This window comes from Drosophila simulans, chromosome 2R (genome assembly GCF_016746395.2).
Source record: "Drosophila simulans strain w501 chromosome 2R, Prin_Dsim_3.1, whole genome shotgun sequence".
In the NCBI taxonomy this organism is placed as follows: domain Eukaryota; kingdom Metazoa; phylum Arthropoda; class Insecta; order Diptera; family Drosophilidae; genus Drosophila; species Drosophila simulans.
In genome coordinates, this window is record NC_052521.2 from 19,630,768 (window position 1) to 19,646,766 (window position 15,999).

Here is a 15,999-nt window from a genome sequence, read left to right on the forward strand (position 1 = left end):
TTGTTCTGAGCGACCAACTCCTAGTTGAACACAGCCAACAGTACGTATGAGTGATCATCCCTAAAGCGATGGCTCGAGAAACAGAATGCACTTATTACAGCAGTGTTTTTATGTCTTTGGTAATCTAAGCAAGTTCATGGAATATACAATAAGAAATCATACATTTGCCAATAAGAAACCAATTTAATCCTTTATGTACTCAATCCGGGAGTATCTCTGTCGCCCCTCGCTCGCCAAAGGAGTGATGTGCATGGGTTTCGAGTGTCCTGTCAGAGCCACGTTATTCAGCTCCAGGCCTGTGGTGCTGAAGAATCGGATGTCGGCAGGAAGCCGCTGTCCATACTTAATGGGAAGGGTATCCCCGGCAACTAGGTCCTGAGTGAGGATGACCTCCTTTTCCCCGTCTCTTATCACAGTGCAATACATGGGCATCAGCTCATCGAAAGCTATGAGCATGTCTTCGTCATCATCTCCTTGCATTTGTACCATGAGTCCTGCGAGAAAGAAGGTGCAGAGCAGGATGATGCCCGCTACCAAGAACTCCGGATCCACTTTTTCATTGTCTGACGTTTTAGTTGCAAATAGGTAATACATCGCGAAACTAGCTATGGAACTCAGCAGTATGATGATGCCCAAGACGCTGAAGCAGCTCTTCAAGAATTTCCAAGGCCGCAAATCCTGTTTGGTCGGTAGTGGCAGAATATTCTTTCCATTCCTGGCCAGCTTTCTACCAGCTGCCTCCGCGGTTAGACCCTGTGGATGGTGCCTCGGATATAATTGAGATAAGCTTGATTTGCCCGATCTCACCTGGGACACATTCGCCTCCAATCTGGTGCAGAGCTCGTGAAACGGCCAGATGTGCAGATATGGGCTAAAGTACTCCAGCCACAACTCGTTCTCCGTCTGTTGCAGTGACTCCCGTTCCTCTTTCTTTCTCCTGCTGCGACGCCACCTGCCTCTCCATTTCGAGATCCGTTTGAAGCAGAGCACCATGTTTACGGAAAACTCTAGGCAATTTGTGGAGCAGTATTTCAGGAGCGTAGAACTGGCAAAATGGCTCATAAAAGGGCCATCAATGTTTTCTCGTAAACCAGCATCGCAACTCCCACTGTCACTTCAGCCGCCCCAGGGTCAGGGGTCACGGACATTAGGGGTCATAACGAAGCCGAGAAACATCGGAACAATCTCAACGGTTCCGCTGGGAGTCGCAATCGAACTCGCAAATCGACTCGAATTGATACGGCGCCCTTCTGCAAACAATTGCGCCCAAAGGCCGATTCCGTGATATTGACACTGGCATGTTCCATGCTCCATACGCCGTATTTACAAGCGGACGGAATGCGCTCTTTATGGCCTCGTTTAATAAGTCATCAAATTTCATTGATGTCGTGTAAAAAAAGAGATAAAACATGCATTTGCATATATTTATGCGTTGCGAGGCCATCAATGAAACGAGAAATTCCAGCGTTTGCGCTCAATAAGTTCGAATTGGAGCAAACTATACTGCCGGATGATATGTGCCATTATTGGAGGTCAATGGGTTCCTTTGTGGCAGCATAAAAGCGGCATTAAAATGCTGCAAATTCGAAGAGTGCGTTTAATTAGATTGCAATTACTATATTGGCGGACAAGCTTCAGCTTTAAAATCGTACAGAATATTTTGATTAGGAGTGATAAATATTGTATTAACATATTTAATAACTTATTGTGTAGATACAAAATGCGATGCAGGCGTCCATGATGAAGAAACAGAGAAGCTAACTTCAAAGCTGACATTCAAAGAAACGGATAGTTTTCAATACTAATTTCCATTTTTATAATACAATTATTATAACTTAATAACTTGCACACTTATTAAAAATAGCATTAGCAGAAGTACTTTATAAACAAAAATCATCTTTAGATGCTTGGTAGAACTAGAAAAATATGGGCAAAAGGTTGAGTGTTCCAAGTTCGGTGTCCAGCAGTGGGTGTTCCCATAGAACAACAGCTGATCACGTCTTAGAAAGCTTTTTCGTGCTTTGGGGAGAATAGAGAACAGCATATGATCACGTATGTATATACATTATCAGCACCTGTATATATACGGCCTGTAACACACGGTGTCCGCTCAGTCTTAATGTTCCACTTACCCGGATCGCTAAACAAAAAACACAATGTCGGGCACTAAATACTGTTTCGCAATCGATCGCGGTGGCACTTTCACGGACGTGCTGTGCATTTGTCCGAATGGCAAAGTGCGAACCATGAAGTTGCTCTCCGAGGATCCAGAGCGGTACAGCGATGCACCCCGGGAGGGCATCCGCCGGATACTTAAGGAGGAGACCGGTGAGGACCTGGCCGCGAGCGGCTTAGTGGATACCTCGAAAATCGGTTGGGTTCGCATGGGCACTACGGTGGCCACCAATGCTCTCTTGGAACGCAAGGGAGACCCAGTGGTCTTGGTGGTGAACAGTGGCTTCCGGGATCTGCTCTACATTGGCAACCAGGCCAGGCCGAAGATCTTCGATCTGAACATTCGCAAGCCAGCGAATCTATACAAGTCCGTAGTCGAGGTGGACTGCCGCATAGTTCCAAAGCAGGCGGACCGCTGTGAGCTCAGTAAGTAGAGGTGATATATAATACCCACCCTGATTTTATGTAATATATCCACACAGATCACAGCTGGAAGGAACTGGAGGGTGTGGCCGGCACCAAGTATCTGGAGGTGCGTCCCGTTGATGAGGTGGCAGTACGACAAGCCCTCTCAGCTGCCCGTGATCAGGGTGTCTCATCCGTGTCCGTGGTCTTGGCCCACAGCTACGCCTGCCCGGAGCACGAGCTCCGAGTGGGAGCCATTGCCCGGGAGCTCGGCTTCAGCCATGTGACGCTGTCCCACCAGGCCATGCCCATGTGTCGGGTGGTGGCCCGTGGTTATACGGCCTGCGCGGAGGCCTACCTGACTCCCCACGTAGACCGTTACTTGGCCAGGTGAGTGCATCTAATCTCTGGTTTCTAATTTGCCGAATGACCCAGCTCTTTTCGGTGCCAAACATGTTTTTTAGAGAGTCACCATATAGATAAGGTCGTAGTCAGACTGAAAGCGAAAAGTCCAAGCTAAACAAACACACATTCACAGCTGAGATGGGGTTACGTAAAGTAAACAAATCAAGAATATAAAATGATAAAAATATTATGTGGGACTCGACGCGACAGTACCTTTTAATGATGTAAAAACTTAAAAAGTCTAAAAGATCTTATAGATATCATCAAGCTTTGATAGTAACTTCTTAATATGTTAATATAGGTGTATATTATGTTAATATAGGTGATATAGTAGCATAGTATTAATTTATTAGGTGTGCTTTAGTTGTAGAGGTTGTTCTTATAGAGGTTATTTGCTGCTTGCGTTTCATATGAGCTATCTAATCACAGTATACCCAATTTTCCTCAGATCTTGAGGGTATTCAAACAAAAACACGACGTTATTAACACAGTGGGGGCTAAAAAAAAGAGAACAGTCATTTATCTGTAATTTTCCTATCCGTAGCTTCAAATCCGGTTTCGACAAGCAGTTGGAGGGTGTGGATGTTCTCTTTATGCAATCTGATGGAGGTCTGACCAATATGGAGAACTTCCGTGGAGCTCGGGCCATTCTCTCGGGTCCAGCTGGAGGAGTTGTAGGATACGCTCTGACAGGAGCCCGGGAAACGGAATTGCCACTGATCGGCTTCGACATGGGCGGCACCTCTACGGATGTGTCCCGGTATGCCGGAACCTACGAGCACGTGATCGAAAGCACCACAGCAGGTGTAACGATCCAGGCTCCGCAGTTGGATATCAATACTGTTGCTGCAGGCGGTGGATCCCGTCTTTTCTTCCGATCTGGCATATTTGTGGTGGGTCCAGAATCGGCAGGATCTCATCCTGGACCTGCTTGCTACAAGAAGGGCGGGCCACTGACAGTCACTGATGCCAATCTAGTACTAGGACGCATTCTGCCACAATACTTCCCGAAGATCTTTGGTCCGCGGGAGAACGAACCGCTGGATCATGAGATCGCAAGGAGTAAGTTTGTGGAGCTCCAGGCCGAGATCAACGACTATTTGAAGAGTTCCGGAGACAATAGAGTCTTAAGCGTCGAGGATGTGGCCCTCGGTTTCATTCGGGTGGCCAACGAAACCATGTGCCGTCCGATTCGTGCCTTGACCCAATCCCGAGGATTGGATACTGCCAACCATGTGCTCTCCTGCTTTGGAGGAGCCGGTGGCCAGCACGCCTGTTCCATTGCCCGAAATCTGGGAATTGCGAAGGTAGTCGTCCACAAGTACGCCGGAATTCTATCTGCCTATGGAATGGCTCTGGCGGACGTGGTTCAAGAATTCCAAGAACCGAATGGCCTGGAGTTCAGTGATGCAAATGCCCAGCAGCTGAAGGAGCGTTTGGATGCCTTGTCCAAGCAATGTCACGACAAGTTGTCTGAGCAGGGATTCAAGCGCATTGAGCTGGAGCCCTTCCTTCACTTGCGATACGAAGGCACCGATGGCGCCTTAATGGTTGCTCCTTCAACTGGAAAGCAATCATCCGATTCAAATCCCCTATTAGCGGCCTACGGAGATTTCCATGCCACCTTCCTGGAGCGCTATCGCACTGAGTTTGGATTCGTACTGCAAAACAGACGGATTATTGTCGACGACATTCGCATTCGAGGATTGGGCAAGAACGAAACCCCACCGGAGTCGAAAGTTCAGTCTGCCGCCGAAGTGAAGCCACAAGCGGAGGCGAATACTCGACTTTACTTTGACCAGGGCGCTTTCGATGCTCCGATTTACCTGACCAAGAACCTACTGGCCGGACATAGGATCACCGGGCCTGCGGTGCTCATTGACCAGCTCTCGACTATCGTCGTGGAACCGGAGTGTGGTATCCAAGTTACTCAGTTTGGAGACCTCATCATGGACGTGAAAACGGGTGGAAAGCATGGCATCAATGCGGACTTGGATCCTGTGCATCTGAGCATCTTTAGCCATCGCTTCATGAGTATCGCCGAGCAGATGGGCAGGGTGCTCCAGCGCACTTCGATTTCCACCAACATCAAGGAGCGTCTGGACTTCTCTTGTGCCCTTTTCGGACCAGATGGTGGTTTGGTTAGCAATGCTCCCCACATTCCAGTTCACCTGGGTGCCATGCAAGAAACCGTCCAGTATCAACTAAGGGTGCGCGGAGAGACCCTCAAGAACGGCGATGTCATCCTGGCCAACCATCCATCGGCAGGAGGATCTCACTTGCCCGATTTAACTGTCATCACGCCGGTCTTTTATGAGTGAGTGTTATAGAAGTTTTGGTGGTTTTTCGTCTAGTCAGGCTAACATATATTATTTCCTCCAGAACTCATCCGCGACCCGTTTTCTTTGTGGCCTCCCGTGGTCACCATGCGGATATTGGTGGAATTACTCCTGGATCTATGCCGCCGCACTCCACCTCGTTGGCCCAGGAGGGTGCCGCCTTCAAGTCCTTCCTGATTGTAGAGAATGGCCTGTTCCAGGAGCAGCAGATCATCGAGCAGCTGACCACGCCCACGGCCGCAAAGGGAGCTGTGGGAACCCGGAACCTGAGCGACAACCTATCAGATCTGAAGGCTCAGATCGCCGCCAACCACAAGGGCATCCAGCTGGTGGCGGAGCTGATCGGCAGCTATGGATTAGATGTGGTCCAGGCCTACATGTCGCACATCCAGAAGAACGCCGAACTGGCGGTTCGTGATATGCTGCGTCAGATTGGCCGGGATACTTTGGAGCGCACTGGATCGACAGTGCTAGAGGCGAAGGAGTTCATGGACGACGGCTCACCCATCGCCCTCAAGGTGACCATCGATGCGGAGCAGGGATCGGCTCTTTGCGACTTCACCGGATCGGGAGTGGAAGTGTGGGGCAACTGTAATGCTCCGCGGGCTATCACGTTGTCCGCCCTAATCTACTGCCTGCGCTGTATGGTGGGCCATGATGTGCCACTCAACCAGGGCGGCCTGGCACCCATCCAGGTGATCATTCCGAAAAACTCCATCCTGGATCCCTCAGAGGGAGCTGCTGTGGTCGGCGGCAATGTGCAGACATCGCAGCGCATCGTGGACACGGTTCTGAAGGCTTTCGGAGTTTGTGCCGCCTCGCAAGGATGCATGAACAATATAACTATTGGGGATGAGTCTTGGGGTTACTATGAGACCGTGGCCGGGGGAGCTGGTGCTGGACCCGGTTGGCATGGAGCCGGCGGAGTACATACCCACATGACGAACACTCGCATCACTGATCCGGAAATCCTTGAACTGCGCTATCCCATGATCCTGAAAAGATTCTGCCTTCGCACAGATGGCTCCGGCGGAAGAGGCCAGTTCAACGGAGGCGAGGGTGTGGAGCGGGATCTGCTCTTCCGTAAGCCAGTTACCCTATCCGTCTTGACAGAGCGACGAACTCTGCAGCCCTACGGTCTCGCTGGTGGAGAATCGGGAAAGAGTGGACGCAATTTGGTGGTGAAACGGGATGGTCGAGTGATCGCTCTGGCAGGAAAAACCTGCATTGATGTGGAAGCTGGGGTACACTTTTATATACATTTATTTGTAACTTTACTAACTACTTATCCATCCTTTTCAGGACACCTTTGCCATGAAAACTCCCGGCGGGGGCGGGTATGGACCTATTGAAGACTTTTCCAAGTCCGGTGAATCCTTGAATCAGGAAACCAGCAAACGATACGTGGAACGTGGCACTGTCTTTAATTATCTTCAGTGCCAGGAGTCTGCCTAAGCAAATGTTTAATTTTGCTATTATATGTGCCATATTAATAAATGTCCCTTGACGTTTGAAACACTTTGAGTTATTTCATTTAAAAGATCTTATCATAAGAACAAGCTGAATGGCGCCTATGGCGCAATGGCGCATGAACCGAGGAAAACTGTGGAAACTGGAAAATTGCATCTAAAATGCTTTTAAAATATATATATTACCACTCTATAACATATATTCAAATAATGTTAGTAATGTTAAGAAGTTAAAGAAGATTCCATAAAGTTAAATAATTTCAACGACCATTTTAAAAAGTGCGCCAATTGGGACGGTATGCAGTACTATCGATATTTTCAAGCGAACATATGTTTTCAGTAAGTGCAATCGCCAACTGTCTATCGATAACAGTGCGTAAATATGTTTCGCACGTGTTGCATTTGAAAGAAAAGTGTCCGTAAACAAAAGAGTTTTTCCGTAAATTAAGCAGCCCAGTGCAAATGAAGTGAATGGTAATCAAGTGTAAACTGTAGAAACATGGCATCCTTAGCGGAAAAAACAAAGGATACCAATACCTTTCGGGTGAGTGTCCACAGGAGTTTCAACTGTTTTGGTGACCAACCGCCTTACACATTTTTCTCCCGCAGTTCAAATCTTTCGGAGATCGGGTGAATGAAATCGACCTGCGGCACTTGGCCCTCTACCACATCGGCCATCGGAACGAGGAGCTCGACGAAGAGGAGAATACCACCTACTTCCAGCAGACGATTCAGAAATGGAACGTGCTCAATCTCACCGAGGAGTACAACTACTTCAGCAAGCGCTGTCGCAAGATAGTCACTCTGCCGCAGCTGCTGCACCAGAAGGACTTTGTTGTAGACCTGCTGCTGGAACGTCTTTCCACCGCCACGAATTTGTCCCAGCAGCCGCTGCTGGAACTGCTCTATGTCCTGGCCAGGGACCTCCGCGAGGAGTTCTACCCGTACTTCCAGCGAGTCCTGGACCGACTTATCTGCCTGCTGAACACCCAAGACTCCGAGCAACTGGAATGGACGCTCATCTGCCTGGCGCATCTGTTCAAGACCCTTAAGCCTTATTTGAAGCGCAACATCGGTGTGGTCTTCAATGCAATTCTACCGCTTTTGGACGAACAGCACTATGCCGAGCATGTGACCAACTTTGCGGTAGAATGCTTTGCCTACATTGCTCGTGATGTCCGTGATTTCCCGCGATTCCTGACCTATGTGCTGAAGACTGTGTTGCGTGAGCAGGTGGAGAGTGTTCACGGCTGCGGACGACTCATCTACGAAATTCTGCGCGGCGTCAACGGACAGCTGCACAACTCGGCGGCCGAAATATTTGCCCTCGTCCTGGAGGTGCTTGTCAACAAGGATTCCGCTCACACCAAAGACCAAACAGAACTTTTGGGAGATATCGTGGAGTATTCTTTGGGTCTGTTGCTCAACTTTCTTCGCTCAGACCAAAGCAACATCCTGTGGCAGAAACTGTGTTCGGCTGCAAGCAGTGAAAATGTGGATGAACAAAGGGTTATCGGCCTAATGCTTCCCCTGGTCACCCACAAGGATGGGCGATATGTCTCCGAGCTTCCGCTGGTAGTTGGCACTCTGCTTAAGCTTTTGGGCCGGGAACTGGATCCTCTTCAGCCCTTAACAACATTGGTCACCAGTTTGTTGAAGGCTCAGCACACTCAACTTACCCAGTTGGATGCCAGCCGTCTGCTGCAAAAGCTGTTAAGCATAAGCCGAAAACATGTGACCGTGTACGAAGACGCCATTCTGCAGCTTCTGGACTATTCACAGTTTGAGATTCTTGTTCTCCCCAACGTTATTGGGTACTTTGAAGAACAGAGGCAATTAAGCGCGCTGGAGCTCCTGGCTCGCATCGTTCAACACAAACGGCCGCTACAAGTCGATGGTAACTCACTAGCCCAATGGGTGGCATATCCCCTCCAGTTGAAACAAAATAACACTATTAAATTCGTGGAACAAGAACTTCTGCACCTAGACCTGACCAAAGAGGAACACCTACTTTTAATCATCCTGGTTCCCCATTTGAGGGGTTTTAACAAGCAGCACATTGAACAAGGATTGCAATCAGTTATTGAAAAGCTCATAAGCGATAACGAAAAGGATTTTACACAACTGCTCCTGCTACTTCAAACTCACGCATTGCTCAAATTTAACATACCTAAGAGTTTGCTATCTGCTCTTAATGGTTACCTTATTCCTGAACTGGGAAAGGACATTCGAGCTTTGGCTTGCTTGCAAGTGGTTCTTTTACAAGGGGCCAAGAACAAGCTATCCACTTCAGATGAATTAATTTTCGCAATTGGAGGTCTTCTAAGCCAGCCTGTATCGCTATACAGACGCATAGCTGCCCATTGTTTGGATGTACTCAACTCCTCGAGCAAACCGAATCCGTATTCACATTTTTATGCCGCCGCCTGCATCGAGCCCACCGTCCACAATTACCGCGAGCTACTCCTCCAACTTCAGCAATTGGAGCCGGCGTCTGCTCAGTTCAAACAGTTCTCCCAGTTGCCCCATTTCAAGGAGCACGCCGTTAGCCTCTTACTTGGTCTTTTATACAACAATTTCAAGTTTGTGTGGGCTCCGGTTCAACAGCTCCTGGCTGCCTACGTCAAGACCATGACGGTAGATGAGTTCTGGACATTATTTAAGGTCAAGTTAGTTGATACTGTTTCCTGCATTGACTACAAGAAGGAAGTTACAACTTTGCAAGTGCCATATCAAAGGGACTACCAATCGGCAGCACTAACCATGCTCCTTCCTTTGCCTGGAGAGCAACAATTGAGCCTTCAGCAGGCCCTCAACTACCGCCAACTTCTATGGCAAACCGTTCCCAAATTGGGCACTCTTTCTGAGGTAAAGAATGCAGATTTGGTGCGATTGTTTCTGCAGTTCGTGGATAATGAATATCGCGCACAATTGGAGAAATCGGAGCACACTTGGAATGTGAACGAGGCGACGGGTAAGTTAAATAAATGAATATCCACTAATCAATCTTATAAAGCTGCTCACTTTATTTTAGCTGCGGATATCGATGTTGAGGAGGATGATGAAAATGAAAACAATGAAACCAAACCCGAGCCCCGAGGCCGTCAAAAGAGGAGAACCCAAAATGCCCACACAAAGTTTATTCTTCAAACGCTTCAGTTAAAACTGGCCTGCTTTGTATCCCAGCCCAACCCCAAGGCATTGCATCGTCAGGCGGAGATGCATGACTTTTATCTGGAGCTTCTAGCCGGCCCTAACTCCCAGTTGCAACAATTGGCTTTGGATTGCCTCGCGGCCTACAAGCAACCAGCAGCTCTGGTGCAACAAAAGGCTCAGTTATCGGGCCTTATTGATGAAGAAAAATTCAAGACAACGCTCAGTGGTTTCGAACTGTCGAGCATTACGGCTCAGCAAAGATCAGAGTTGATTCCCTTTATGCTGCGAGTGCTATACGGCAAAATGCTCACCAAGGGTGTCCAAAAGCAACTAAGTGCCCAGCTGCGAAAGACGCTGATCCTGCGCTTTCTGGGCCAGTTGGAGGAGTCAGAGATTATGGATTTTCTGCAAATGGCATTCGGAAGGTTTTCTACCTACACCGATAAGCCCGTGAACGAAGTTGCAACATATGTTCGAGAATCCTATGATCCGTCCGCGGTTATTGCAGCCAAGCAATTGCAGAGGATCGTCAATCTACTAGAACTTATTCGCAAGGAGTTCGCCGGCAAGCTGACGTCTGACTTCCAATGTTACGTTCTCAAATTACTTCTGCTCGTGGGCAGCGTAGCGCAGAAAGTCATCAATGGAGAAGGAAAACTTGTGGCTGCCTACAAGAATGTGAAGCACTCGGGTCTGCAGACTCTGGTCAACTACTTCGGGCAACTGGTGGACATGGAGGAGCTGTGGCAGGAGCCACAGATGAATGCTATTTGCGAGGTCTACCTATGGCCAGGTATTGCTCGCCTCTCGCAGGATTCCATTCACACACCCACCCCCATGCTGAAGTTGCTTCTCTTGTGGGGCGGAGAGCCCCGCTTTCAGAAATGGTTGAAAAAGAGTTCTCCTGCGGATAAACTTCCCATAATGCACCACCTAATGGCTCTGCTACTAAACGAAAAAGCCAAGCCAAATGTGAAGCGTGCACTTTTGCAGGTGGTGGAACATCTGCTGGAATCGGCAGCCACAGAGGAGTACGGAGCCGAGGCCTTGTCTATTGTACATCCCCACATTCCAACGATCCTTCAACAACTGCAGAACAGCTGGCGTCACAAGAAGGCTGGCAGACAAACGCTCGACAAGCGGGAACTCAATATTTTAACTCTTATAACATCCCATGTTGAGGAGCCAGATACTTGTGAACTACTTCTACAAGTTCTGCTGCCCATATTCACCAAACAATCGGCTTCGGCTGCACCAGAGACAGTGATTCAATTAGTCACTACGCTGGGAAATCTTTTAAAACGTGTCCCCAAACCGCAAAATTATCTTCGCCAGTTGGCACCACTGTTCGAACAAGTTAGTGCGCTGCCTGCAAGAAAGCTACTTTGCGATCTCTTGGGAGACATGGCAAAACGACTGCACAAGGAGGCGAAACAAAACCCCGAGCTCTCCCCCATCGCCGCGTCCTTGCGGGAGTGGGTAAGGATTGTGCTTCTGTTGAACGCCTGGGACAAAAGATGGCTGGAGCAGCCGGACTACGATAAGCGTCTCGAAGCTCTATCTGAACTAAAGCAGTTGGTGGAGAAGAAGGACAAAAAGATCGACCTGCAGCTTGGAGTCCTTGTTGTGTACAACTGCTTTTATATGCTACGCAACGATTCGGATTTGGGCATGCGAGTAAACATCGGAGAACTATTAAAGCCCCTGCTACCTCTAATAACTCTTCAATTAGAAGATAAGGAGGATTCGCACTTCTGGCTGGAAGACACGGTGTTGCCTTTGCTGCAACGCTGTATGAGAGATGAAAAGCATGAGCACGCCAGGAGTGAGGCCATCGGCTTACTAGGTGAACTGGCACGCCAATGTCCTGCTGCCCACGAGATCCTGAAGGACCTCTCACCGCTAACAGATAAACACGACCTGGAGGTGGACTTCTTTGAGAACATGCTTCACCTGCAGACACAGCGGCACGGACGCGCCCTGCAGCGCTTGGTTAATATCTCGGGAGGCAGTTGGCGAACTGTTCCACCATGCGCCCGTACCCTCACGCAGTTCCTCCTTCCACTAGCCACCCGGTATCTTATGAGCGAAAGGCATTCGGGCAAACACACGCTTGTGGATGCCGCCATCGAGGCAGTTGGTGTGATGAGTGAATTCCTGCCCTGGACGCAATACCAAGCAGTACTCCGCTACTACCTTCAAAAGTTGAGGCACGTCCATAGTCAGCAGAAGCAGTGCGTCAGACTTGTTGTGCGCATCCTGGACGCCTTTCATTTTGACTTGACCCAGGCGCAAACGGATTTAGTTTCACTCGCCAAGCTCAAGGAAAAGCTATCAGAGGTAGTAGAGGCTAAGGAACCAGCTGAGGAATCTGATGAAGTTAAGGCGGGAGAGGATGGTGATGCCGATGAGGTACCCGTAAAAAAGGAGGACGATCACTCAGAATTTATTGACTTCGAGGAAGAAGATCCGAACGAACCGGTGGTGGAACAGCAGCGCACTCAACTGCTCGCTCCCAACGCTGCCAAAAAGGTCATGGCCACTATTACAACAGTGTTGCTGCCAACTCTCAACCGATCGATCACTGAAAAAACCAACTATGACACCAAGCACAAAGTAAACCGTCGCCGATTGAGCTACGAGCGTGAGGAAGAGGAGATCCAACGGGTGCCCATTGCACTGGCTATGGTTAAGCTGCTGCAGAAGCTTCCTTTGGAATTATTGGAGAACAGTTTACCTGGTATGTAAACGCTTAAGTCCTTTTTAATGGAAGTCACTATTTCCTTCTTTATTTTATCCAGGCATCTTCATGAAGGTCTGCACTTTTCTTCGATCGCCTTTGAAATCCGTCCGAATGCTGACCCGTGACATTCTTAAAAAGATTATGATCACCTTGGGAGGCAGCTACTTGGGAATGCTGTTGGAGCAGTTGCAATCTCTGCTCACGCGGGGATTCCAGGTGCACGTTCTCTCTGTAACTCTCCACGGTGTTTTAGATGCTCTGAAAAGCGACCTGAAACCAGAACACATTGAAAATTGCCTGCAGAATCTGCTGGAAGTGGCTCTCAATGATATATTCGGCGATGTGAACGCCGAGAAGGAGGTGGAGAAAATTGTGGCTCACACGCCGGAAGCAAAGCCAAGCGCGAAGAGCTACCTAACACTGAACATAGCCGCCCGTCATATTCGGGACAACTGCCTCCTGGACCTGCTTTTGCCGTTCAAGGAGCACTTGGCACGATCTCACTCCCGTAAGGTCACGCAGAAGATTCAAGAGTGTTTTGCCAAAATTGTGGGTGGTTTGGTGGAAAACACACACATCGCAAGGGAGAGCCTGCTGATCTTTATATACGGCACGATGTCGGAGAGCATCAGTGACCTCCTTCCAGGAACCAAAAAGCGTCAGCTTACCGAAAAAGAACAAGCTCTGATGAAGAGGACTCGCCCTGATTGCCTAATCCTACAGCCGGCGCCGGGAAGACGAAGTGTGGCCACCGGCAACAAGCAAGTAAAGTCCAACGCACAGGCCAATGCCCACATTTTGGTTGAATTCGGCTTGGAGCTCCTACATTTCGTGCTAAAACGAAAGAAGCTAACGGATCTAGATTACCAGCCCTTCCTACATCCCCTTTTGCCACTTCTGAAAGATTCTTTGAGCAGCAACCATGCCAGAACCACCACCTACGCCCTCAAGTGCTATACAGCCATTTGGTTGGGGGAGTACGAACTGTCCGATCTGAACCGTGAGGCACTTCAACCAGTGGTTGCACGCATGTTTCAGATCCTTAAGAATTTTTCAACATTTGGAGCCACCAGGCAAGAGGAGAACGCTCAGCTGGTCAGAGCGAGCTTCAAAGCAGTGGTGGCCCTGCTGCGCAAATGCGAGGACTACCAGCTGAGCAATGAACAGATCGAGCAGCTACTTCTACACATCGAACAGGAACTGCAAGAGGGCGAATGTAGCAGCCAAACCATGGTATTTACCCTGCTGAAGGCGCTTGTGGGTCGAAAGGTGGACACCCGATCCCTGCACGATCTAATGAAGCGTTTGGGAGACCTATCTATTATCTCTTCATCGGATTATGTGCGCGATGAATGTCGTGGCGTTCTACTCACCTACATTATGGAGTATACACTGCGCCAGAAGGTTGAGCAGATTGTGAAGTTCATGTCGGTTCAGTTGTGCTACAGCCAAACCGCTGGCCGTCAGTCGGCTATTCAGTTTATGCACTCCATCATCAACAAGTTCCCACAGCTTATGCTAGTCAAACAGTCCGAGTTTTTATACCTATCCCTGGGCACTCGATTGGTCAACGATGAGGATCCGTCATGCCGACGCAGTGTTACCGCTGCTCTGGAAGCTCTGATCGGACGTCTCACCAAACTGGAACGGCAGCCCTTGCTGGATCTAACGCTACTGTTTTTTACCGCACCACAGTCCAGCCAGAAACCTGGAGTCCGAGAAATGGCCGCTGCTCTTCTGTCACGATTCGTGGAGGCTGAGAAAGCTGGATTTGCGGAAAGGCTACCACTGGTTCTGCCTACTCTGGTGAACGTTCTGACTTTGGGAGATGCGGAGGCGGGAGGTAGATATGTGCGGGCTCCAGGACATCTCGCCACAGAGGCGGATGAACGTGATCTTCACAAAAAGAACAAGCGAAAGGTAATAACGGTTTGTAAATCTAATTCACGCTCAAACTTATAAATTTAATTTTATAGAAATTCGAAACCTTTCCGGATGAAGATTTACTTCTAGCTGGTCTAGACAATGAATCAATTTTGGAGCATCAGCAACGCAAAGCTGACCATCAGCTCATCCAACTGCAGTATTGCCTGCTGAAGATCTTCGAGCATTGCGGAGAGTCCTTGCTCAGCAATCCACAACTTTCTGATACCGTCGATGATTTGGCCTATGGCTCTCAGAGACTTCTCAATCACGACCACAACTGGGTGCGCTGCAATGCTGCCAAACTCCTGACACACATCGTGGCCCACTACGACTTCGCCTATATCGGCCAGCAGTTGTCTGGAATTAAACTAGAAGTAGGAGCCAACAAGGAACTGAACTTTATTTATGCGCAGCCTGCAGAGGATATCAAATCTTTGGTGCTAGATCTGTGTGCTCAGGTCACGCCAGGCGAGACTGCGCAGGAGATGATTGACGAGCTGTCGAAGATTCTGTTATTCGTTGGACATATGCTGAGGGACGTTCCGTTTAGTCTGAAACAGGAGAAGAACGATGACGAAGAGGAGCGAGAGCCGGTGAACAAAATAAGTCTCACCTGGCTGGTTCGCAATATACGCTTCCTCATTAACAAGGAAGTTGCCAAGGCGCCCCACGACATCAGCATAGTACGTATGACCACGTTTAAACTCAAGATTATTCGCTAATTTGAACATATTTAAATTTTAGAGAACGGCTATGTTTACGCTGATAGAGGCTCTGTCCACGCTACTCAGTGTGGAGTCCGTGACCCGACTGGCACCCTCCCTTCTTCAGGCGCTGGTTCGTGAAATGTCTGAGGAGGATCAGAACGTGGATGCGGAACTGCGTCAGCAAGCTCTCCGTGTTGGCAGTCGCCTGAGGAAGCGCATCGGAACCGAAGTTTACGACAAACTAAGAAATGCGGTGCAGACCAAGCTGATGGCTCGCCGTGCAGAGCGTCGCAAGGTTGTGGCTCAAGAAAAGATTCACGATCCTGAACGGGCGGCCAAGCGAAAGGCTGGCATGCAGGAGCGGAAGAAGGCGGCGAAGCGTCTAAAGGCAGCTGTTGTGCGGGGCAAAGCGCCGGACATAAAACAAAAGCTGAAAAAGCGCAAACGAAAAGCGGAGATGGATGGATTTTAAATAGTTAGTCGGTCTGCTTTAATCTAAGTTTTGTCTAAGTAGAATGGAAATATAACAAATATTGTTACATAAGCAAAGTGAAATAAATACATGACGTTTTCGCAATATCTAATTGGATTATATTCTGAAAAGCATTAAGAAAATGAAAGCCAGCTGTTTTCTAATGGAGCTCATTTGATGCGGAGCATAATAGATTGTTTAA

General features: G+C 48.8%; 3 protein-coding genes across 3 annotated transcripts; 2 read left to right on the forward strand and 1 right to left on the reverse strand.

Moving 5' to 3' along the window:
• Positions 1-77: 77 nt before the first annotated feature.
• LOC27207295 (sodium/potassium-transporting ATPase subunit alpha) lies at positions 78-1,285 on the reverse strand. Its single transcript, XM_016183011.3, has 2 exons — positions 808-1,285; positions 78-753 (listed from the first exon to the last, which is right to left on the reverse strand). Exons 1-2 carry the CDS (start codon positions 1,060-1,062, stop codon positions 184-186), a joined length of 825 nt encoding a protein of 274 aa, XP_016029080.2. The 5' UTR covers positions 1,063-1,285; the 3' UTR covers positions 78-183.
• An 801-nt stretch (positions 1,286-2,086) lies between these two features.
• On the forward strand, positions 2,087-6,842 carry LOC6735709 (5-oxoprolinase). The gene is made up of 5 exons (XM_016168741.3): positions 2,087-2,601; positions 2,658-2,970; positions 3,530-5,302; positions 5,368-6,568; positions 6,627-6,842. The coding sequence occupies exons 1-5, from the start codon at positions 2,157-2,159 to the stop codon at positions 6,777-6,779; spliced, it is 3,885 nt and encodes a 1,294-aa protein (XP_016029082.1). The 5' UTR covers positions 2,087-2,156; the 3' UTR covers positions 6,780-6,842.
• A 284-nt stretch (positions 6,843-7,126) lies between these two features.
• Positions 7,127-15,904, forward strand: LOC6735710 (small subunit processome component 20 homolog). Its single transcript, XM_016168742.3, has 6 exons — positions 7,127-7,337; positions 7,403-9,767; positions 9,828-12,689; positions 12,751-14,612; positions 14,669-15,301; positions 15,363-15,904. Exons 1-6 carry the CDS (start codon positions 7,293-7,295, stop codon positions 15,795-15,797), a joined length of 8,202 nt encoding a protein of 2,733 aa, XP_016029083.1. The 5' UTR covers positions 7,127-7,292; the 3' UTR covers positions 15,798-15,904.
• The last annotated feature ends 95 nt before the right edge of the window (positions 15,905-15,999 follow it).